At 64.0% G+C, this 20,467-nt stretch overlaps 9 protein-coding genes across 9 annotated transcripts; 3 read left to right on the plus strand and 6 right to left on the minus strand.

Annotated features, from left to right (window-relative positions):
* Positions 1-61: 61 nt before the first annotated feature.
* On the minus strand, positions 62-1,630 carry GRXS6 (Monothiol glutaredoxin-S6). The gene is made up of 3 exons (XM_062771371.1): positions 492-1,630; positions 355-445; positions 62-251 (listed from the first exon to the last, which is right to left on the minus strand). Exons 1-3 carry the CDS (start codon positions 1,239-1,241, stop codon positions 82-84), a joined length of 1,011 nt encoding a protein of 336 aa, XP_062627355.1. The 5' UTR covers positions 1,242-1,630; the 3' UTR covers positions 62-81.
* Positions 1,631-2,438: 808 nt separating this feature from the next.
* Positions 2,439-4,670, minus strand: tcg1 (Single-stranded TG1-3 DNA-binding protein). Its single transcript, XM_062771372.1, has 8 exons — positions 4,371-4,670; positions 4,074-4,100; positions 3,975-4,024; positions 3,806-3,921; positions 3,568-3,758; positions 3,313-3,528; positions 2,932-3,224; positions 2,439-2,889 (listed from the first exon to the last, which is right to left on the minus strand). Exons 1-8 carry the CDS (start codon positions 4,458-4,460, stop codon positions 2,844-2,846), a joined length of 1,029 nt encoding a protein of 342 aa, XP_062627356.1. The 5' UTR covers positions 4,461-4,670; the 3' UTR covers positions 2,439-2,843.
* Positions 4,671-5,263: 593 nt separating this feature from the next.
* Positions 5,264-6,873, plus strand: LOC62_03G004855 (uncharacterized protein; the record flags this gene model as incomplete). Its single annotated transcript, XM_062771373.1, has 3 exons — positions 5,264-5,345; positions 5,413-5,500; positions 5,544-6,873. The coding sequence occupies 3 exons, from the start codon at positions 5,264-5,266 to the stop codon at positions 6,871-6,873; spliced, it is 1,500 nt and encodes a 499-aa protein (XP_062627357.1).
* A 261-nt stretch (positions 6,874-7,134) lies between these two features.
* Positions 7,135-9,908, minus strand: Dolk (Dolichol kinase). The gene is made up of 4 exons (XM_062771374.1): positions 9,484-9,908; positions 9,140-9,425; positions 8,370-9,102; positions 7,135-8,329 (listed from the first exon to the last, which is right to left on the minus strand). Exons 1-4 carry the CDS (start codon positions 9,902-9,904, stop codon positions 7,193-7,195), a joined length of 2,577 nt encoding a protein of 858 aa, XP_062627358.1. The 5' UTR covers positions 9,905-9,908; the 3' UTR covers positions 7,135-7,192.
* A 1,146-nt stretch (positions 9,909-11,054) lies between these two features.
* LOC62_03G004857 (uncharacterized protein) lies at positions 11,055-12,326 on the plus strand. The gene is made up of 2 exons (XM_062771375.1): positions 11,055-11,160; positions 11,222-12,326. The coding sequence occupies exons 1-2, from the start codon at positions 11,088-11,090 to the stop codon at positions 12,166-12,168; spliced, it is 1,020 nt and encodes a 339-aa protein (XP_062627359.1). The 5' UTR covers positions 11,055-11,087; the 3' UTR covers positions 12,169-12,326.
* Positions 12,327-12,345: 19 nt separating this feature from the next.
* On the minus strand, positions 12,346-14,191 carry YTP1. The gene is made up of 7 exons (XM_062771376.1): positions 14,098-14,191; positions 13,971-14,044; positions 13,857-13,921; positions 13,690-13,789; positions 13,607-13,651; positions 13,254-13,568; positions 12,346-13,180 (listed from the first exon to the last, which is right to left on the minus strand). The coding sequence occupies exons 1-7, from the start codon at positions 14,153-14,155 to the stop codon at positions 12,449-12,451; spliced, it is 1,389 nt and encodes a 462-aa protein (XP_062627360.1). The 5' UTR covers positions 14,156-14,191; the 3' UTR covers positions 12,346-12,448.
* Positions 14,192-14,517: 326 nt separating this feature from the next.
* Positions 14,518-15,703, minus strand: LOC62_03G004859 (uncharacterized protein; the record flags this gene model as incomplete). Its single annotated transcript, XM_062771377.1, has 2 exons — positions 14,518-15,245; positions 15,376-15,703. 2 exons carry the CDS (start codon positions 15,701-15,703, stop codon positions 14,518-14,520), a joined length of 1,056 nt encoding a protein of 351 aa, XP_062627361.1.
* A 572-nt stretch (positions 15,704-16,275) lies between these two features.
* LOC62_03G004860 (uncharacterized protein) lies at positions 16,276-18,396 on the minus strand. Its single transcript, XM_062771378.1, has 2 exons — positions 17,505-18,396; positions 16,276-17,460 (listed from the first exon to the last, which is right to left on the minus strand). Exons 1-2 carry the CDS (start codon positions 18,356-18,358, stop codon positions 16,329-16,331), a joined length of 1,986 nt encoding a protein of 661 aa, XP_062627362.1. The 5' UTR covers positions 18,359-18,396; the 3' UTR covers positions 16,276-16,328.
* A 185-nt stretch (positions 18,397-18,581) lies between these two features.
* On the plus strand, positions 18,582-20,464 carry LOC62_03G004861 (uncharacterized protein; the record flags this gene model as incomplete). The annotated part of the gene is made up of 4 exons (XM_062771379.1): positions 18,582-18,752; positions 18,790-19,170; positions 19,208-19,722; positions 19,759-20,464. 4 exons carry the CDS (start codon positions 18,582-18,584, stop codon positions 20,462-20,464), a joined length of 1,773 nt encoding a protein of 590 aa, XP_062627363.1.
* Positions 20,465-20,467: the final 3 nt, after the last annotated feature.

Below are 20,467 nucleotides of genomic sequence, written 5' to 3' on the forward strand. Positions count from 1 at the left end.
TCAACGCCCGCAAACAAACCACAATACATGCGACGTCCACACCACACCACACCACACCACACCCACCCACACCACCCACGCCTATGAGTACGAAACCAGCCCGTTCATCAACAGCTTCTTGAGCCCGCCCTCGGCGTGCAAGAGGTCCATGTCGTCGCTGCCGCCAATCGACACCCAGTCGATGATGAGGTTGGGCACTGTGCGCCGGTTGGTGAGGTACTGGAGGAAGTTTTGGATGATGGGGCCGTCGTCTGGGCGTGTTGTTAGCACGCGAGCGTAGCGAGCGGCGCGGGCGCAGGCTGGGCTGCTCTGACGGCGTAGGGCGCCGGCGCAACGACCGCCTCCCCCACTCACCCCGTGTGTCCAGCTCGATAATGTACGGCTGCGGGTGTATGCTGTACTGCTTGAGAATGTTCTTGCCGTTCTTCGAGTACGGGCAGTAGGTCTGGCGGCGTGAGCACACGCCACGCACACACACACACGCTGCTTACCTTGGAGAACATGGTCACCCGCTGCATCGACTCCGCGTGGACGACCCACGAGTCCTCGAACACGTCGACCTGCTCGGGATCCGCCTTGAGCAGCATGTCCTGGAACCCCTTGACGCCCATAGCCTCGAGCTCGGCGGCGGTCGGCTCCTCAAAATCCGATGGGAACTTGCCGTTCTGCCCAATCCACCAGATGAGCGAGCGCGTCTGGAGCGTCTTGTCATTCGCCAGCTCGGCCTCCTTGCTCTTGATGGCCGCGCCCTCGGCGGCAATCTCCTCCTCGGTCTTGGACGCCTCCTCGATGGCGTTGTCGACGGCCTTCTCATCGTCGGTGAGGAACTCGTCGTCGCCATCGTCGTGGTGGTGCGGCGTCACCTTTGAGCCTGTGCCCGCGCCCGCGCCCGCTACCCGGCCGCCGGGGACCTTGCCGCTCTTGTGGTTGTTGTGCACGGGCACGTCGGTCTTGCGCGGCACGGGTACGGCAGGCGCCTTGTCGCCGCGCGTCGATGTGAGCGCAAACAGCAACAGGCCGGCAACGACAAGCAGCACGAACGGCGTCGACCACCGTCCGCGCGATTTGACGAGCTGTACCAGCCGGCGCGAGGGCGACAGGCCGGCACCGCGCCGCCGGTCGCCGCCGTTAGGTAGCGGCAAGCCCGACGGCGACTTTTCAGAGAACGAGGGGACCGAGATGGTCGGCATGGACGGCTTTGGTGCGCGGCGCGGCGTGAGCGATCCAAGGCTGGGGAGCATGTAGCGTGGGGGTGGATATTGCCGTCGGCGTGTCCACTGGAGAAGAGACCAAGTGGGTAGAGTTGTGATGACAAGTGTCGGAGCGAGCGAGCGAGCGAGCGGAGTGGCCTGGCGCGATGCGAGCCGAGTGCGTGATCGGCGTCCTGAGAGGGGCAAACAAACGCCGTAGAGCGAGCGAGATGGTACTGTAAATGCGACGACGCAGCCAGCAGCCAACGGTTACCAGACCCAGAGAGCAGGCAGTCAGGCGTAAAAGGCTTCGGGGAGGCGTTGCCGTTGAGGGAAGTCGGCCTGAAGTGGGCTTTGGGGGGTGGAGGGCGCCAGAGGGCGCGCGGGCAGAGGAGAGGGCCGCGGCGGCGGAGGCGTTTCTTGGCAGCAGTTAATCTGGACGCTAGGGAGGGTGGGATCGCGCGGGGGTGGTGTGGTCGCGGTGGTGTGGTCTCGGCGTCTGGGTGGTCGATGGCGCGCGTGTTACACGAGCAAGCGACGCGCTGTGGAGTTGATGGGAAAGGAAGAAGACGAAGATGATGTGATGCAGCAAGGCAATGTGCGATGTGATTGTGGGTGGGCTGCTGGGCTGGGCGATAATGTGGCAAGCAACGGCACCCCGCAGTTCCCGACGTTTGACGCTAGCGGTGTTAGCCTTTGTCCCCCTCGACGTGTGCTGAATCGCAAGCAGGCAGCGAGGGTGAATCGCGGGTGCGTGGAGCAGAGAGAGGGAGGGAGGGAGGGAGCGCATGCGCACCTTGAATTGAGTGTGGAAGGCGAGTAAGTGGACGGACGATGGCAGCAACTGCGACGACTACCTCGACGCGCCCGCCTCACACACGCACGCACGCACAACAAATACCCAACGGACAACACGGCGACCATTGACTGATTCCCTGTGCTGCATGTGCTGGGCATATCTGATCCCCGCAGAGCTCATACCCGACTGACTTGACCCGCCTGCCTTGCCTCCCTTGTCACGGCAGTAATAATCACGGCACTCTACTGTGGACGGCGGCGGGCCAGACTGCCTGCCTCGTTCAGTCTGTCTGTCAGTTCAGTCTGGTCGCTCAGGGACAAAGGGAGCAGGCAGGCAGCTGCACGCTGCGCCTTTGCCGCGCGCCCATTCCTTCCACCTTGCTCGAGCATTGCATGTTGCCCTCGACTAGCTTAAACCTAGCCCGCAGTCCTTAGGCTTTCTACAATTCACTCGTCATGGCAGCCACCCCGCGGCACGCAAACCGTACACAAACCAGTTATTCACTCAACGGCCCATTAGCCCATTCACAAGTGTATCGCGCGACCACCAGCCAGGCCCCCCCTACATAAGCATGACGCCGCTTCTACCTTTAATCACGTGCACAAACTCAACCTTACCTGCTATCTACCAGACGACCACCACTCCCACCACACCCACACTCCGTCGGATCGCACTCAGAGCACGGCCACACCCACTGCCACTCATACGCATTCACATGGTGACAACCCTACATGACCATGATCACGAAAGCCGATGTGTGCGCTTTGAAAGTCTTCTTGTGGAGTTACTATTTACAATTGGGTGGTGCGAGCCAGCTCTTGGTACAGAGCCGGATCAACAGCCATGATGGGTGTTTAGGCGGAGGCCTTGACCTCCTTGGACTCCTCCTTCGCAGCCTCGCTAGCAAATGTCAGCATCCTTGTGGAGCGCGTAATCACCTACCCAGTCGCCTCGGCGAGCTCAATGGGCTTCATCTCCTGAGCAATCTTCGCAGTGACCTTGCGGTCACCAACCGACGAGCCGTTGATCTTGTCCACAGCCTCCTGCTGCTGAGTAGGGTCCGCGAGCTCGACAAAGCCAAAGCCCTTGGAGCCGTGGAAGGGGCGGCGGCCGGGGAGGCGGCGAAGACCGCGGATAACGTTGGCCGACTTGACCTTGATGTCGAGCTTGGTGAAGAGCTCGGTAAGGCCCTCGTCGTCGACCGAGAAGGGGAGGTTGGCGACAAAGACGGTGTCCTGGATGGTCAGCGGGGTCCACCGCGTTGCGCGCAGTCCACAGAGGTCCACACTTCGCGCTACCACCTAAACCCGCCTCTCCACTCACCTTGCTGACGTCGCCGGTCAACTCGAGACGAGGCTTCCTCTGCTTGGGCTCCTTGGGCTCCTTCGCCTCCTTGGGCTTCTTCTCGGCCTTCTCCTTCTCGGACGACTCGCCCTCGGCCTTCTTGGGGGCACGGGTGGCCTTCTTGGGCTTGGCGGCGTCAGCCTCGCCGTCGACGGGCGCGTCGTCGCCGTCCTCAGGTCCACGGCGGCGAGCAGTCTGGCCGTCAGCACAGCCCCCCTTGTCCCCTCAACCCACCTTGGTAGCCTTCTTCTTCTTGGGCTTGTCGGCCTTGTCGCCAGACTTCTCGCCCTCGGTAGCCGTCGCCTCGTTGTCAGTCTTGGCGGCCGCCTTGGTCTCCTTGCGCTCGGCGACGATGGCAGCCTTGCGCTCGGCATTCTCCTCCTTGGAACGGGCAATCTCAAGCGAGATCTTGCGCTCGCCAATCTCTGTGCGTGTGTTAAGACCTGCCCCTGGTATTCGCATGTCAACCTACCCGTCTCGTTGAGCTTCTCGACGGCGTTCTTGGCATCCTCCTCCTTCTTGTACGTCACGAAAGCGTAGCCAGCAGGACGGCGGCTCTTGAAACGGGTAGGAAGGATGACAGAAAGACTGGGGAACAACGCGTCAGAGTCACGTCATCGGCAATTGGCGGGGGTACACACATTTCACCACCGGCCTTGACAAAGTGTGCGCGGACCTCCTCTTCGGTAGCCTGTAGCGTGTCAGTCGGCGTGCTGGCGCAGCCACACGTGTCTACTTACGGTGAAGGCAAGGTTTCCGACGTAGACCTGCAAAAGGGGTAAGTGTAAGCGCCGTGTTCCAGCCGCATCTAGCCTGCACCCGAGGCCCGCGGGGAAGGTATAAGGTCGCACGACTTGTCTCGACGCCAGCTTGAGCGCGAGCCAGCTCGCAAGCAAGCATCCCTGCCGCCGCCCCCCTAGACCAGGTCGTGTAGAGGTGGTGCCACCTTTACCCTGCTCCGCCTCTTCGTTCCTCGGGGCGCCTCGGGGACACAGGCCCTCGCCACCGCACAGTCGAGGCAAGCGAGCGCTACTTACGCGGAATCCCTCCTCCTCGGGGGTAGCGGCAGCGACCGCGGGGGCGGCCGCGGCGATGGGGGCAGCGGGGGTGTCGTTGGGCGCGGTCATTGTCGCAGGTGGGGAAGGTCGTGTGCGAACTTGGTTTGAAGTTGTCTTGTGCGCGCGCGCTGCTGCGGCGGAGGAAAGGGGGGCTTGGGGGGGGAGGGGGGGTGAACGGGTGAGGGCGAAGGGGGGGAGAGGCGACGGCGAGGCTTGATTGCCCGTTGATCTGCTCTTGTGTGTAGTCGTTGAAAGAGACTGGGCAAAGAGAGGAAAGAGGACACGAGTGAGAAAGGAAGACGGCGAGGGAGAGCGAGTGCCAGCACCTGCCAGCTGGCAGGTGTCCACCCGGCTTCAGGATTCGACGTAACCGCCGCCGCCGCCGCGGCGCCGTCAGTCACGCACCGCACACACGCAGCACCGGGCACGCGCGACACAATCTGGCTCAACCCACCGCGGATCCAACCTCACTCAGCCAAGCGTCACCCCCACCCCCTCGGGCCTCGGCCTTGCCACGTGCCTTATAACACCGGTATTCCCGTATGACGTCAGCGAGGACAGAAGTGAGTGGTGGAGGTGGGCCAGTGCGAGTGAGCGTTGAAGCAGACCTCGCTCATCATCCTGGTCCTCCTTTGACGCTGTCCGTCTCGCGCCCAGCACACACACATTTACATGGTAACACGTTGCGAGACACACACAACATTTCATCCATGAGGGATGACACTACGAGGGGCGCGAGAGGGGCGCTGCAAATCGACATGCTTCAAAAAGGAAGGGCCTCTCGACTCGACTCACACTACTCACTCTTCCTCATTCACACTCCTCTCCATCCCATCCCAACCCTTTCCACCCGCTAACACTGCCGACCAAACATGGCAGCCCACACCTGTCCATTCTGCGACAAGGAGTATCACTACATGCAGCCCTTCATGAAGCATTTATATCAGACACACCGTAAGTCTTCTGGCCATTACCCACGCTGATGTTGAAGCCAACGGCGACCCTGCGCTCAAGGCGGCAGCTTTATCGGAGGCCGCGGAGAGCAGTAACGCTTTTAAGAGTAAGAAGGACAAGTCGGATCCCAAGCACGGCGCGACAAACAAGACCCGGTGCGCACACCTAGCCGTTGGCTACGATTGCTGACGTGCCTAGCGAGGAAGAGCGTCGTTATATAGTCAAGATCGCTGAGGCGAGCACTGGCAAGTCGGCAGAGCCCAACTCGTCGTCTTTCGACGAAGTGGTCGACCTCCGCAGTCCTAGTGGATCACCTTCGCCATCACCACCTCCAACCGGTTGGTCAAGCAATCAGACCGGCAACGACGACCCCCGCGAGCAGCAGTCCCTGCTGCCACAGCGCCGCCCAGCCTGGGCGACCGATGGCACTACTCCTGCAGCGTCGCCGCCGGCAATGAAGGAAAAGGCGGCTGAAGGCAAGGGCAAGGCAAAGGAGCGTCGCCATAACTTGCCGGATGTGCCAGCCAAGGCGCGCGGGCGTGGGAAGAACACGCCCGCCGTGGAGCTCCCATTTCTCAGTGACTCGGATGAGGACGAGCTGGAGAGTGTCACTGTGCGCAAGTTCTTGTCAGCCAACCCCGATCTCAACAAGAACTCCAAGCGTCCGTCATCACCTACACTTGAGCGCAACTCTTTGCGCTCCCCCAAGGTCATCAAGCTGGGCCGTCATGCGAACGCGACTGAGCCTGCCCGCGAGTCCGAGCTTGATCGCGGCGACCTGCTGCTCAGCGAGAGAGCCGTGTCGGACCTTGTCCGCGACAAGAAGGCCGCTGAAGGTTCTCGCCCCGACCCCGAGACGAGTGACAGTGATAGTGACGATGACTCGGACGAAGACGACGAGGCCGCAGAGGCCGGCAACAGCAGCTTCCTCCCGTTCGTGGCCAGCTTGCCCAGCCCGGACGAATCCGATGTTTCACTCGTTCCGAGCCGCTCTGCATCCCCAGCTGGGTCATCGGAGTCGGAGGACGATGACGACGACAAGCCTGTCAACGACGGCAAGTATGACCACGCCAAGGCTGCGTCCGTGCCCAACTCGGTGACAAACACTCCTACGCCGACGCCCCAGCGCGACCAGTTCGAGAGGTTCATGAACCACGCACTGCGTAACAAGGCGCGTGCCGAGGGCCACCCATCCGTGGAGCCGGACAAGGTTGCGAGCTCGAGCACTCTGCCATCCGCCCCCTCGCCGTTCGCGTCTACGACGCCGGCTGTCCAGCCGAAGGGCAAGGCGCGCGCCACCAAGCACAGCGCACACGAGAAGAACCCCCAGCTCACTAGCACACCGTTCGGCGCAGCGCCGACCCCGCACAACAGTTCCTCGCCTCTCGTTGGCCAGGCTGCCCTCCCTACTATGCCGCCTCCGCCCCAGTGCGACGCCCTGGCCTGCCCGTCGTGCCATGCCATGGCGCACGCCTTCCATGTCTTCCACACCACCCATTCCCAGTGGCACTGCGATGCTGGTCCGTAAGCGGGCCGGCGCGATCCTAACGCTGCTGCGTTGCCCAAGAGATGTGTAATATTCCCTGTATCATCCACCCAACAACTGTCGACAACTCCCTCGCCCCCCTCAACTGGACCTCTTGCAAGGCCACGCATATCACCGACATCGAAACTCAACACTGTAGGATAAACCCACACCAACCACAACAACATTGTAGAATAAACCCACATCAAGGCCCGCCACCTGTGACGCAGGGCACGCACACACCGCTTGGACAAACAACCCACACCTATGAACAGTCCATGCATTGTATGTTACATAATTATGAGGCCTGGCGTGCGCTGTGTTACACGCCAAGCAGGGTACCCACCGCCCAGCCATAGACTGGCAAGACGAGATTGTCGTTCTGGCCCGAGAAGGCCTCGAGGAGGGTGACGAGGGTAGTGGTGATGACAAAGGGGATAAAGTTGAACGAGTCGACCGCGCCGACGATCCACATGACAATGGACGCGAGGATGACCGAGGCGACGAAGCCGACGCTGCCTTCAACCGTCTTGCCTGACGCTGGCGACCAGCGGGCGTAGCCCATTCGCCGGCCGACGATGGATGCCACGGCGTCGCCGATACCGAGAGACAGAACGCCAAAGTGCGCGAGGATCTGGGACGGGCCCTCGAGCCACAGCGGCGAGGCGGACCCTGCGAGCAGGTAGAAGTGGCTCAGGATGGCCGTGCCCGAGTCCTTGTGGTCGATAAACTCGTTGAGGAACAGGTGCACGCTCACGCCTAGTGGCCAGAGGGCAAAGTAGCGGATGTACTCTGCAAACGTGAACGCTGCAAAGGCGACCGAGAACGCGAGGTGCGTAAAGGCTGGGTCGATGGATATGCCGGGGATGAACATGGCCACCGCGAGGGCATGGAACGACTTGCGGCGCGCGTTGACCGAGAGTGTCGGGATGCGCTGGTCGGCCGCGTCCATCATCTGCGTCGCGACTGTCGGCGCACTCGTCGACGTGGTCGACGAGGTCGAATCGCGCGACGTCCCGGGGACAGTGTACAGCCTGTGCCTGCGCGCGCGGGACAGCTGGCGCTGCCACCCCGCGACGGAGAACATGGCCAGCAAGCCCCAGTACGCGATGAGCGCGGGTCGCGTCCACGGGTGCTGGCCCTCGACGAGGAACCAGATCACATAGAGCCATGGGTCGCGCCAGCCGAGCTCCCAGCGTGCCCACGTGCCGACGACTCCAAAGACGACGATGAACGAGCCAGCGTAGAAGCCCAGCGCGAGGAGCCGTCGGTGTACCGGCTTCTCGTGCGGGAAACGCAGTCGACGTGCTGGCCGTTGGGCGAGATGCCTGGACAGGTATAGCAAAGGTGAAAGGAGGAATCCTGTGAGGAGGGATCCGGGAATCAGTGCAAGCTGGTATGTCAACAGCGGGGTGGGGAGGCGGTATGTTTTGATATACGGGGTCTGGATGATGGGGATCTGCGGCGTGTCAGCACCGCCGCTTCGGTTCCGTACGCACCTTCATCCGTGTCATGTTGACCGTTTCCATGAATAAGGCCGTGCCGGCATTTGTGACGATGGCAAGCTCGCCGAGGGTGAATCCTCGACGGGCGAGGCGGACACAGACGTACAGGCAGAACTGGTAGAAGAGGGTCGCGAGGATGATGTCCGAGTGGGACATGTCGCTCCAGACACCGTAGTCGATGTGCGCGGTGACAATCTTGATGACGACGCAGCAGCTCGTGACGAGGAAGGCGAAGCCGATAACCGAGAGGTTGCGGCGCAGCTCGCCCCGTCGAAGCCAGTACGTGCCGGGTAGGATGGTCGGCACGGGCGCCTTTGCCGACGTGTCGCTCGTGTCGGTGGCAGTCTTGTCTGCCGCGGCGCCATTAACAGCCGCCAGCCTGCCGTTTCCGAGGTTGCTCCGCGCGCGCACCACCTCGCGCCGGAGCGACCAGGTGAGCTGCACGAGCAGCACGAACGAGAGCAGCGTGAACAGCTGGACGAGGTTTCGGCGCGAGATTGCCAGCGCCGACAGCGCGCGCGTCACGTCGCTCGTGCCGTGCGGGACCGTTGCAGAGATGCGTCGGATCGGCGTGCCGGGGATCACGAGCGGTTCTTCGACGACCCAGCCGGGAAGCACGGCCCTGTCTGGGTCGGCAGACAGCCGTAGCAGTGCGGCGTGCAGCAGCGCCGCGGCGACGACCGGGCAGAGGAGGAGCGCAAACAGCGCGCCGTCGTCGAGGCAGTCACTGGCGTCAGTCTCGGACCCACACCATCGGTACTCACCGGTACTCGCGCTCCTCTGTGCCCCAGATACAGCCGTTCTTGCCGAGTGTTGTCGGCGCGTCCTCGTCGAGCACTGGGGTCGATGCGCGTACGCCTGCAGCGGTCGCCGCCGCCGCCGCTGTCGGCTGCACATGGCTCGACCGCCGTACCCCGCTCGCGCGCACACCATTTGGAGGCAGAGGCGGCAGGGGCGAGCGCGACCGGTTACCTGGCGACGACGGGGTCGGTGCTGGGCGTACCCTAAAGTAGACATAGGCGATGCTCAACACAAGCAGCGTCGTAATTTCTGACATGTTAGCACAGTACTCCGGCCGCCGTGTGATGCGCGCAGATCGCTGACTCACCGCCAGACACGGCCCACTCGTTCCACCCGTACGAGAGTTGCACGATTCCGAACACGACCGCACCGAGGAGGAGGACGTCCTCGCACCGCTTGCGGTTGAGCGTCAAGCTCCTGCCCGCGATGGTGAGCGTGTGCGGGAGGAGCGTTACGCGCGCCGGGAGGGGGTGATGCACGTTGCTGTCCGACGCAGCTCGTTTCGGTAGCCGGCTCGGTATGGGGCGCGGCGAGTCCCCTCGGGCGTGGAGGCCGTCTGCGTCGGCGGGCGCGAGCTGCTCTGCTGCGGCCTGCTGCGTGCGCTTCCTGTGCGTCGTCTCGACTTCCGTGTCGTCGGCATGGAGCGCGACAAAGCCGTTCGCGCCGTGGTCCTCGTCGCCGCTGGGGCCAAGGCCGACACTTGACGCCGAGCCCATGTAGTGTGACATCCAGCCTGGTGCTGGGCGGACTGGACCGATTTTAGAGGCCGATAGGCGACGGCCGGAACGCGACGACGTGCGTGGTTTCTTGCCGATGAGAGTGGTAGGAGCAGTATTAGGGAGGGGGGAGAATGCGGCCCGGGGCGAGGTCGAGGGCGAGGCGGGCGGACTGGGGCTGGGAGAGCTCTCTGAACGCGATACGCTGAGCCTGCGCGGGCCGTGGGAGGGGTAGTGGTGGTGGCCGTGACTGTGGCCTAGGCCGGGGCCGGGGTTGCCCGAGTGGGCCGACTGTCTCCTGGCTGCAATCTTCGTGGTGGATGCGTTGTGTGTTTTGCTAAGCCAGAGCAGCGAGGCTCGGTCTGAAGAGAAGAGCAGTGATGAGTGCGTGGGTGTTTGGGGGTAAGGGGGAGTGGGTGCGGTGTGGTGCCAGCTGCACTGGGAGAGGGAGTGACGCAGTCGATCGACTCTGGCTGCTACACGTTGGGCCAGTTTGTTGGAACCAACATGCCGACGACGCAAACCTCGGGACACAACCCTCGGCCCCCGCGCCGTCAATGCAGCCGGCGTTCCCATCGCGTGCCTGCAAGCTACAAGCGAGACAGCGCTGCTGCACCATCGTCTCGTCCTCTGCGCGACGCGTTCAGCCACCCACGGTGCGTGCATGCACTCTGCGTCGCTGGCAGCAGCAGCATGCTATCTCGGGCCGAGGATGATCAAGGATGCTGCTACGCCGGGCGAAAGGGATTACCGACGACGCGCCTCGCTGGCGCCTGGCGCCACCACTCAAAACAAAAGTACGGGCAGGGCATCACCGGCTTTGTTGACGTCACGGCCGCAAGACAGAGGTTGTTGTTGTTGTCGCCGCAAGCAGGCAGGCAGGCAGCGTCTCGGGCCAAGCAAGACACAGCTGAGCCTGAACCAGATCCCCACGCATCGCGCGCGGCCTATACCTGCACGACGACGCGCTGTTGCAAGGCCGCTCGGCGTCTCGTCGCTCGGCGGCCGCACTGTTCGGACATTGCCCACCGCAGCCAGACCGAATGTCTTGCTCTGTTCCATGTCCGAGTTGGACGCTACACAAGCTAGTGAGTGGCCGGCACGCCGGGTATTATATATGCCCAGGTTGTCCGACGACCGACCTGCTACGCGCATCCACCCATCCACGTCAAGCAGCAAGCACCAGCATAGCAACATGGGCAAGATCCTCCTCTCTGCGTGGTTTATCGCCATCACCGCCGCGTCGTGGTACGCGATCCGGGGCGTGGGTGAGTTGCGCGGTGGTCGCGCTTGCCCCTCTCCTCGCTGACCCCCCCCCCCCCCCCCCAGCCCTCCAGCAACCCGGCTTCAAAGGCCAGACATGGATCAAGACGGAAAAGTGCTTCGAGCAGCCGGGGTTCAAGTACTACTCGTTCCTGTCGCCGACGCTCAACGGCATCAACTGCGTGCTCAACACTGTGTTTTTGGCGGGCAACACGGCCGGCGAGGGCGAGAACGTGCTCATGGGCGTCTTTGGCGGGCTGTACGTCACGCACATTGTGCAGATGGTGTACGAGTCGTTCCGGCCCCGCCGCGGCGCGGCGGCGTTCGGCGCGCGCCTCGCGTCCGTCTTCGCCCTCATCGGCCAGCTGACGACCATCGCCGTCGCGTCGCCCATCTACTTTGCCATCGTGTTGCTCGGCCCCAAGCCCCGCGGCCAGTGGCGCCCCAAGACAGAGTACATCTACACCACGCTCGTGGCATTCTTCGTCGGCGGCATGCTCCCCTCCCTCTGGATGCAGGAGAGCGGCATGGCGTTCGACGCGCTCAGCTTCTGGCAGCCGTTCCCGCTGTACGTCAACATCCTCGCCATCATCCTGCCTGTGATCCTCGTGCCGTTGTTTTCCAAGACGAGCCCCACCGCCCCGATCCTCATCATCACCGCGCTGGTCCTCTACCCCTCGCTCAAGGGCCACCTCAAGCTCCTCCAGAGCGACGTGCCCCTCCGCGACGTCCTGCTCTACTACCTCCCCAAGGACTGGCCCGCCGGCGCGCCAGACAACCTCGGCTTCATCGCCCACCTCGTCTTCAGCGCAGACTTTACATTCACGCTCATCGCAAACTACTCGTGGCTGCTGTACAACCTGCGCCCGGGCGGTATCGGCCAGGCTCTGGTCTACATTGTCGTCCTCGTCGCCCTCACCGTCGCTTCGGGACCTGGCGCGGCCTCGGCCCTCGTCTTTGCGTGGAACGAGCTCCTCGGCCCCAACTCTGGCAACGTGCCCCTCAACTTCTAGTCGAGTAGCCCTACAACGCGCCAAGCCAAGGGGCTGTGACGATGCCTGGGACAGTGAGAACCCATGGCCGAGAAGTGAAGCAGGACTAGAGAATGCGCTCTTGTAGTAATCAGTACCCTGCGTCGTTATCTAAACTACCTCGATGCACCTGTCACTCTCACCCGCGCACAATGCTGGTTACACAGGCAAACGCATGACATGTCTAGATATCAACGATAGGCTACAGGCGCGGCGGGACGCGCATTGGGGTATGAGCATGAGCGCGGCAACATCGACATCATCACAACCGCACGCCACCCCCTCCTCCCCTGTGCTCGCCGTTGCCGATCCAGTCGACCTCGTCCTCGCCGCCAATCTTGACGGCGTCGTCGTCGCTGCCGTGCTCGGTGAGCTCGTACGCCTCGGGCCCGTCAGCGTCGGGGTCGCCGCCGCGGGTCGCGAGCTGCGAGTAGCCCGCCTCTGGGGCCTGGTCCACTCCTCCCCTGTTGGCCGCCGCATTCCGCCCTGTATTCTGATACAGGTGCACGAGGAACGTGATGACGAGGTAGATGAGGAAGGAGAGAGAAAAGTCGAACAGGGCGTACGAGACGTGGTCGATGCCGCGGTCGTTTGCGTTGTGCATCTCCTCGTTGGTCGCCGAGATGAAGAGCGTGCCGCCGAGGACGAGGAGGTACGGCGGGAGGTGCTGGAAGATGCGGATGTGCGCCGAGTCGCTCGGTCCGTCGTGCAGCACAAAGCACACCTCGACGACACGCAGCACACCAGCAGCAATCAAAGCGTAGCCGAACAGCGCGTGGATCTTGGACGAGATCATGAGGTCCTGCTCGTGCGCCGACATGCCCCAGCCCGTGAAGACGATGATGATGGCCGGGACGAACGAGCGCTGGCCCTTGCGGCTGAGAAACATGCCGAGCATGCCGCCCGCCCACCAGAGCACGCCCATCATCGTGTGCTGCATGTCCTTGTGGGTCCACGGGCCGCCGTGGTGCTCGGTGAACGTGTTGATGATGCCCTGGGTGGGGTGTGAGCGCGAGCGTGGCCAGCGAGCGCGAACAAAGGCCTGCCGCGACCCCAGCGTCACTCACCCAAACTGTAATGACCGTGCTGTCGAGCATCTCCTGGCTGAAGCCAGTGCGCTTCAACCACGCCCCGCCGACATTGAGCATGATGACCAGGATCGCGGCGTAGGCGATGAAGGCCGAGCCCATGATGTAGTGCGCGGCACACTGGCCGAGGTTGCCCCCGCGGCAGAAGTTGAGGGCCGTCGCGACGCCGAACAGCATCTGCGTCCACCCGACAATGGGGTAGAGCACGCCGACGACCTTGTGCGCGCGGCGGATGTGCGGGCGCACCGTCGTCTCCATGATGTGGAGCTTGAGGAAGATGCCGAGGGATGCTTGCTGGGGGCAGGTCAGCGCGCTAGACACACAACACTCACCGTGAGGAGCAGCACGAAGATGATCTTGGCCATGAGCCCGTGCACCTGGTGGTGGTTAGTCGCGCTCGAGCGCCCGTACCCACCGTCGCGGGGTACTCGCGCCCGCCGTGGTGGTGGCCGAGGTACGACCCAAAGAGGCTGAGCACGATGCCGACCGACTGGAGGGGGACGTGGTATTTTGATCTATGCAGCGAGCGAGCGTCAGCGAGCGAGCCGCGCGCAGCGTGTAACACCACCACACCACACCCACTTGGTCAGGCCCAGCACCATGCCGATGGGGAACAGGATGCCCCACGTAAAGGTCTGCAGCGTCATCTGCGCCTGTCAGCTCATCACTTGCCAGACCCATCCCAGCCCAACTCACATGCACATACATGGTCGCGCCGATGGGCACGCCCGGGTCGATGTGGGTCACGTTGTGGTGTTCGTGCGCGGCGACTGCGGGGGGGAGCGTCAGCGCAAGTGCGGTGGGGCGGGGTGGGGCTACGCACCCAGCGGGAAGCCCGCGGCCAGCATCACGGCGGCGCTGGCTAGTGATGCAGCAGCCATGTTTTGTGTGTTGGTGGTGGTGGTGAAGTGGTGAGTGGGAAGTGAGAGGATAGATCAAGTGAAACGCTGCGCCGATGCTTGGCTGCGACACACGGTAACGGCAACCGTGGCGGCGGCAACGGCAACAGCGCCTACGCAGGTCGGGCACCGGCTGGCCGCCGGATCCTCGTGGCACCTGCCTGCGTCGAGTGGCGACATGCTGCTGCCACACTTTGGCGCATGGTAAAAGATACATATGACTATGGCGCACACTGGCTCATGTACGGAATATCGTAGTCGTTAAATGCGGGTGCGTCGTCGCGTCGCTCATTCCCGCAGTGCAACCTCCCTCCCTCTCTCCACGCCGCCACCGCACCAGCCCACTACGCCGCCACGCCGACCTGCTCGACGACCTCGGCGGCGTTCCTGCGACGCAGGCGCAACCGCTCCCGGCCACCCTTGTACGCCTCCTTGATCCCAAACTGGAGGTCGCTCAGGCTCGCCTTGGCCTGCGGGAGCGCCTCGGACAGGCCCTTGAGCGCGGGGATGTTGGGGATGGGGAGGTTGGCGAAGGCCGCGTTCTGGAAGATGCCGTCGCGGATCGTGATGCTCGGCTGGGACGGCGTGAAGGGGGTGACGAGGGGCGACTCGTCGGGGGTCGACACGCCGCCGTCCTCCTCCTCGGCCGCTGCGCGTGCCGCCTTCTCCTCGGCCGCCTTGGCGGCCGCGCGCTTCCTCCGCTTGAGGTAGCCCGTAATGCCGCCGTGCAGCCACGACGCGTGCATGGCCAGCGCGAGCGCGAGCATCACGCTCGGCACGAGCGAGTAGGACATGAGCGCGCGGTTGGCCGGGCGCAGCGTCTCGACCAGCAGCGTAAAGTTGAGCACGATGCGGAAGGCGACCATGAGCCCGAGGAAGCGCTCGTCCGACCGCACAGAGGGGTACATGTTTGACAGGGCGAGGTCGAGCGTCGGCAGCTCCATAATCGCGCCCGTCATGAAGATGGGCGCCTGGTCGCCGACCGCCAGGTGGACCATGAGGCCCATGTAGACCGTGTGGTGGATCCAGCCGGTGAGCAGGCCGACCTGGGAGCGGTATGCGACGTATCCGACTGCGAGCTGGAGAGTTTGTCAGTCTGCCGGCCTCCATCGCGAGCCACTCCACTATGCACTTACGTCGGCTGCAAGCACGCGTCAGCAAAAAACTCTCCCAAGGGCACCTTCCTCCTTGCCGTGACTCACCAAAGAGGTACGTCCCGAAGAACGCAATGACATACTGGGCCATGGTCGCCGTCCAGCCCGTCTGTCCGGCGCGCCACGCGGCCTCAAAGCCGCCCGTGAGCCAGATGTACACGAACGGCAAGCTCGTCGCGCTGAGGACGGCCGCCGAGATCGCAGAGAGGATGTACGCGCGCGCGCGGTCCGTGTCGAAGCGGCGCGCGGCGAGCACGTACGTGCCCACCAGGGCGGCGAGGATGGGGAGCGGCGTCCACACCCCCGGGGGGAGGGCGAGCAGCTCGCCTAGTGTGTGCGGGAATGGGGGCAGCGTTAGGCCCATGATCGTCGCCATGTTGGGTGGCGTGTGTGTGTGTGTGTGCTGGGTGCAGCTGGGTGTCGAAACAGACACGTGCGCGCGACGCGTCGTGGCAGAGTGATGGGGGATGGTCGTGTGGCCGCTGCTGTTGTTGTTGCTCTTGCTGCCCTATGCACAAGTCGATGTCGAGTCCAATGATCGTTCAGTCGTGACGGGCAGAGTGTAGTGGGTGATGCAGCGAGTGCGCATTTATTGTGTTTGCAGCTCACGCGATGGGGTTGTGCATATGGTGGCGTGGACTCGTCGCGGGTGTCATGGCCTGACCCGCCCTGCAGTGACTTTTGAGGAACGTGCTATCCCCGGCTCGTCACGCCGGCCGCGCCACTCGACACATCCCCAAAGATCCAGGTCGCCGAACAACAAACTACGCAAGCGTTTTACAGCCCGACTCCTCGACTCCGCGGCCATGCATGCATACAGCTACACGTCTGACGTCGACATATGCTTAGTTGGCCAGGACAAAGTCTGGGTGCACTCCACTCTCATCTACTCATGCACAGCAGGCACAGTGGCCAGGACACGTCAGCCCCCCCCCCCCCCCCCGCCACGCCATATCTCGTATCTATACAATGGTTGTATACAACTCTATCACGCGACAGATCTAGTCTTCGTCCGCGACGCCCATGGCGCGCTGAGCCTCGCGCTCCTCGTCCCAGTCAATCGACTCGGAGCTGAGGGCCACGCGTGCATAGTAGCGACGCGCAGCAGGTGAAATGTCGTCGGGGAACACGGGCTCGCCGACCACGGGTTGCGTGGCGGTATCGACGTGGCTCGTGGCCAATTCACCGCCGTTTTCAGTACCCTCGGCGCTCGGGAGCGGCGTGAGCTGATGCACAATCTGGCGCATCACACGCTCGCGTCGCCTAATGGCACGCCCGCGGCGCGCCTCGAGCACGGGGACAAGCGTGACAAACCACAGGTAGATGGGGAGGAAGAGGCGCGTCGTCCACCACCCGGGCCGGGTGAGTGGCGCGCGTCGGAGCATTGGCCCCGGTGCAATCGTACCCGGTGGTCCTGCGACAGTACGCGGCGCACCAATCGCCGAGGAGGGCAGGCGCAGCTGGCGGCTGTCAACGTCGAGGTGGTAGAGGGCAGTGTACTCGTTCCATTCCTCGGTGCGCGCCTGCTGTGCGGGGTTGCGGGGCCGCACACCAGCTGCACGCGCCGCGGCGGCGACCTCGATCGGGTCGTCCATATCGCGACCGGCACCGCCGCCAGGCGCTCCCTCGCCAAGATCGGCGCCGTCCACTCCGCCCGCACCGGCGGCGCGACGGAGCTGCCGCTGTTGCCTAATGCGCTCCTCGCGGTCCTCCATGATGTAACGGTTGTAGGCGTCAACCAACAGCCACCCCGTGGCACATGCAACCAGACCCCATAGCCGCTTGTCCTCCCATGCCATGTGACGCGTGAGCATCCACACAAAGGCGCCGAGCCTCAGTGCCGACCAGGCAAAGTGCTGCACGAGAGCGAATGAGAAGCGGGGGACGCGTAGCCGCACCGAGCCTTGCTGCACAACACGGGCGGCGGGCACTGCTGGGGCTGGCGTTGGTGCCACAGTGGTCGTTCTTGTTGGTGTCGGTGGTGTCGAGCCAGGCAGCGCGTGCTCGCTCTGTCGTGCGACGTCCAGAACGCGAGGCACGAGCAATGTGATCCGAAGATATGCGAGGAGATGAGTGAGCTGGGAGGGTGTCATGTCGACGAGGGCCGGGAGGTTGAGGTTGTATGTGATATGGCTGGGGTGTAAGCTGCGATATCAAGATCCTCCTCCTCAACTCACTCCAACTCGACAGCGAGGACCTCGCCAGATGGGCTATACCCACGACCGGTGTGGCCACCCCACACAGCGTGGATCTGCCTCACCACCCCCGCCTCACCATCGCGTTCCCAAAGCGCGCGGCGGACGTCGGCCGACTCGGTCTCGAGCACCACGTAGGAACCCTCGCCGAGCTGGCGCGAGTACGCCTGAATGACCGACGAGACGGCGCCTCGCGCGACCAAGCGCGACACGCTGGGCGGGGGCACCATCTGCTCCCAATGCAGCGCGGGCGTACCAAGGAGGGCGCAGAGGTGCTCGCGGGCCGAGAACAGCAGGTAGTGTGCGCAGTCGGCAAGCGCAGCGGCGGCGGGCGAAGCCGACGGCGCGTGACGCGGCGGAGGACTGCCCAGCGCCACAGCTGGAGGCGCAGCCGACGCAGCCAGCGCCATGAGGTTCAAGCCTGCACGGTGGGAGGCAATAGGGCGCGCGACGAGGTGGAGCGTTGGGCGGTCGGCGTTGACGTTGAGCACCTTGCCCAGGACGTCGGCGTCGTCGAGGATACGACCGTGGTACACGAGGCGCAAGCCCGCGCGCTCCCAGAGGCCGTAGCCCGCCGAGCCGTTGGCGATGGCGTCCTTGACCTCGGACACGGTGAAGGCGAGGGGCACGTTCCACCCGCCCGCTGCGGCGCCGGTGGGTGTGTTGCCGCCGCCGTGCTCGGCCGTCGGCGTCTGGACGTGGATGCGCTTTCGGAGCGGCGAGTGCCGGTGGCGCAGGCCCGAGTTGTCGACGTCGAGCGTGGCCGCGGGCTGCGCCTGGAACGCCGTGAGAGGCGGAGGCGAGGCCGGGACTGGGCCTGGTGGTTCGCCTTGCATGGTCGTTGTCAGCGTTGTGAGAGCAATGAAGTGTTGTCGTGGCTTCGCTGATTGCGGCAAGGAGCAGTGGCCATGCGATGGATGCTCGGCTGAGTGATCATCCACGTAGCGGGGACGTGCACGTTTTATTACGTAAAAACGAATAGGCCTCATGCATTGTAAACAACCTTGTGATCAAAACACGACGGGACTGACTTCTTTCGACACTCGCCATCTACGTCCAATGTCGACCCACGCCGGCAACGCAGGCAGCAGTTCCGTGTCCATTTCGTCGCTCAACTCGCAGCTCCTGGCGCACGGGTACGCCAAGCGGCCGCTTTCGCTCTCGGCGCTGTCGGACAACGAGCAGGCGAATGTGTCTTACGTCGTGTCCCAGCTCCTTGGTGCCAGTGTCGTGAGTTGCACCCGCCGTTCCCCGCCGCTGACGCCAGGCCAATCTCACGTTAGTAGAGGACTTGAACGCGCGGTACCGTACCCTCGAGTACGAGTTTGGTCGGGAACGCAAGGCGCGCGACAAGGCCGAACGGCTCAACGCAAAGCTCGAAACGGACGTCGAGGGGTACAAAGCGCGGGCGGGTGACATCGAGCGCCGGCTGGCCTTGGAGGAACGCAAGACCGAGTCGCTGCGACACGATGTTGCCCAAGGGAGAAAAGCGCTGGAGACTGTGCGCGTCGCCGCACAGCAAGAGGCCAAGCGCTCGCAGCTCAAACTTGACAAGACGCTGGGCCAGCTCGCGCGGCAAAGTCCGATCGTCCCGCCAACCTTTGAGCTCATGAACCCGGTGGCGCCAGGCGCGACGGCCCCCGTGGCAGTAAGTGATACATAACATCTATCACTGACGAGGCCAGCCCGGCGCCCTTCCCCTCCTGGAGACGACGCTGCAGGAGCTTCAGGACATTCGCGAGAACCTCCAGACCGAGACTGAGGCATTCCGCACCATCATCGTGTCGACGTCAAACGCGCTCAACGATGCCCTCGCAGCTGGGCTAGGAATGGACGCACCACCGCACCAGCGGCACTCGGACTTCTTCGCGCTCGACAAGCCAGGCAGGGTACAGCAGGTTGCGGGCCCCGCCGCGCACCCGCAGATCGCGGACGCCAAGCTGCGCGCGCTCGTGGGCGACGTGCACGCCGCGCTGACGTCTGGAGTCTCGCCACCTATGCGCGACGGGTCAGGCGAGACGGAGGCCGAGGCCGAGGAGGCGGAGGCCCAGCGCCGCGCGGCGCGCGAGCGGGAGCGCATCGAGTCGGACCTGCGCGATAGGGTCAAGGACCTCGAGGTCGAGATTGCCATCGTGCAGGGGCGCGAGGCAGAGGCCAAGAAGGCCATCGAGGAGATGGCCAAGTTGAACGTCGGGGCTGCGTGAGTTGGATCATACTGGGACTCAACTGACCCCAGCGTGCCCAAAACCACCGACTTTGAGGACGCGCGCCTGCGCGACGAGCTGCTCCGCCAGAAGAGGCTGATCGATGCCGAGCGCGAGCAGCTGCGAGCGCAGGCTGTCGCGCTGGGCGAAGAGCGCGTCGCGTTCGACGCTGCGCGCGACGAGCATGCGCGGGAGCAGGCGCTCGCCGCGCTCGCGGTTGTGGAGGTAGCGACCGAGGCCGAGGGGGACGTGAGTCTGGCGGATCTTGCCGCGCCAGTGGAGGAGCGGGTGGTGGCGCCGGGCTCGACGACACCGCCACGAAAGACCCAGCAGCAGCATCGGTACGCCCCTCACTCGCCCTCGCCCATGTCACCGCATGCTGGCGCGTCGCCGCGCCGAACACCGCAGCGCAAGCACGTTGTCGCGAAGCGCCGCGGACCAAAGACTCCGCTCGCGCGCCTGGTGCTTGAGCGGGCGGCGCGCTCGAGCGAGGGCGGGCGGAGCAGCAGCAGCAGTAGTGGTGGTAGCGGGAAGAATCCCTTTGGCAGTAAAGACAGCGTGTTAGGCGAGAGCAGGCGGCCGAACGCGCCGAGCGAGCAAGCGCCGAGGAAGGTGTTGGGCTCGAAATCGAGCCTCACTGCCCCGACCGCTGCGACGCTGGCACGATCACAGGCCAAGTTGGCTGCGAGTGGGGCTGCCGCACCGCGCGAGGCCAAGGCTTCCCGAGCTTGGCGATAGGAC

The sequence above is a fragment of the Vanrija pseudolonga genome, chromosome 3, assembly GCF_020906515.1.
Source record: "Vanrija pseudolonga chromosome 3, complete sequence".
Taxonomy (NCBI): Eukaryota; Fungi; Basidiomycota; class Tremellomycetes; order Trichosporonales; family Trichosporonaceae; genus Vanrija; species Vanrija pseudolonga.

Bases quoted from the DNA above. Each gene is read 5' to 3' on its own strand.
- YTP1 (XM_062771376.1), bottom strand. From the start codon at position 14,155: ATGGCTGCTGCATCACTAGCCAGCGCCGCCGTGATGCTGGCCGCGGGC. The intron at 13,569-13,606 runs GTGAGTGTTGTG...ACCTGCCCCCAG, and splicing joins TCTTCGTGCTGCTCCTCACG to CAAGCATCCCTCGGCATCTT. The intron at 13,181-13,253 runs GTGAGTGACGCT...CACCCCACCCAG, and splicing joins GCACGGTCATTACAGTTTGG to GGCATCATCAACACGTTCAC.
- tcg1 (XM_062771372.1), bottom strand. From the start codon at position 4,460: ATGACCGCGCCCAACGACACCCCCGCTGCCCCCATCGCCGCGGCCGCC. The intron at 4,025-4,073 runs GTAAGTAGACAC...GACACGCTACAG, and splicing joins TCGGAAACCTTGCCTTCACC to GCTACCGAAGAGGAGGTCCG. The intron at 3,225-3,312 runs GTGAGTGGAGAG...CTGACCATCCAG, and splicing joins TGACCGGCGACGTCAGCAAG to GACACCGTCTTTGTCGCCAA.
- LOC62_03G004857 (XM_062771375.1), top strand. From the start codon at position 11,088: ATGGGCAAGATCCTCCTCTCTGCGTGGTTTATCGCCATCACCGCCGCG. The intron at 11,161-11,221 runs GTGAGTTGCGCG...CCCCCCCCCCAG, and splicing joins GTACGCGATCCGGGGCGTGG to CCCTCCAGCAACCCGGCTTC.
- Dolk (XM_062771374.1), bottom strand. From the start codon at position 9,904: ATGTCACACTACATGGGCTCGGCGTCAAGTGTCGGCCTTGGCCCCAGC. The intron at 9,426-9,483 runs GTGAGTCAGCGA...CTAACATGTCAG, and splicing joins CGAGTGGGCCGTGTCTGGCG to AAATTACGACGCTGCTTGTG. The intron at 8,330-8,369 runs GTGCGTACGGAA...GACACGCCGCAG, and splicing joins TCAACATGACACGGATGAAG to ATCCCCATCATCCAGACCCC.
- GRXS6 (XM_062771371.1), bottom strand. From the start codon at position 1,241: ATGCTCCCCAGCCTTGGATCGCTCACGCCGCGCCGCGCACCAAAGCCG. The intron at 446-491 runs GTAAGCAGCGTG...TCACGCCGCCAG, and splicing joins GGGTGACCATGTTCTCCAAG to ACCTACTGCCCGTACTCGAA. The intron at 252-354 runs GTGAGTGGGGGA...CAACACGCCCAG, and splicing joins TATCGAGCTGGACACACGGG to ACGACGGCCCCATCATCCAA.
- LOC62_03G004860 (XM_062771378.1), bottom strand. From the start codon at position 18,358: ATGCAAGGCGAACCACCAGGCCCAGTCCCGGCCTCGCCTCCGCCTCTC. The intron at 17,461-17,504 runs GTGAGTTGAGGA...CTTACACCCCAG, and splicing joins GTCCTCGCTGTCGAGTTGGA to CCATATCACATACAACCTCA.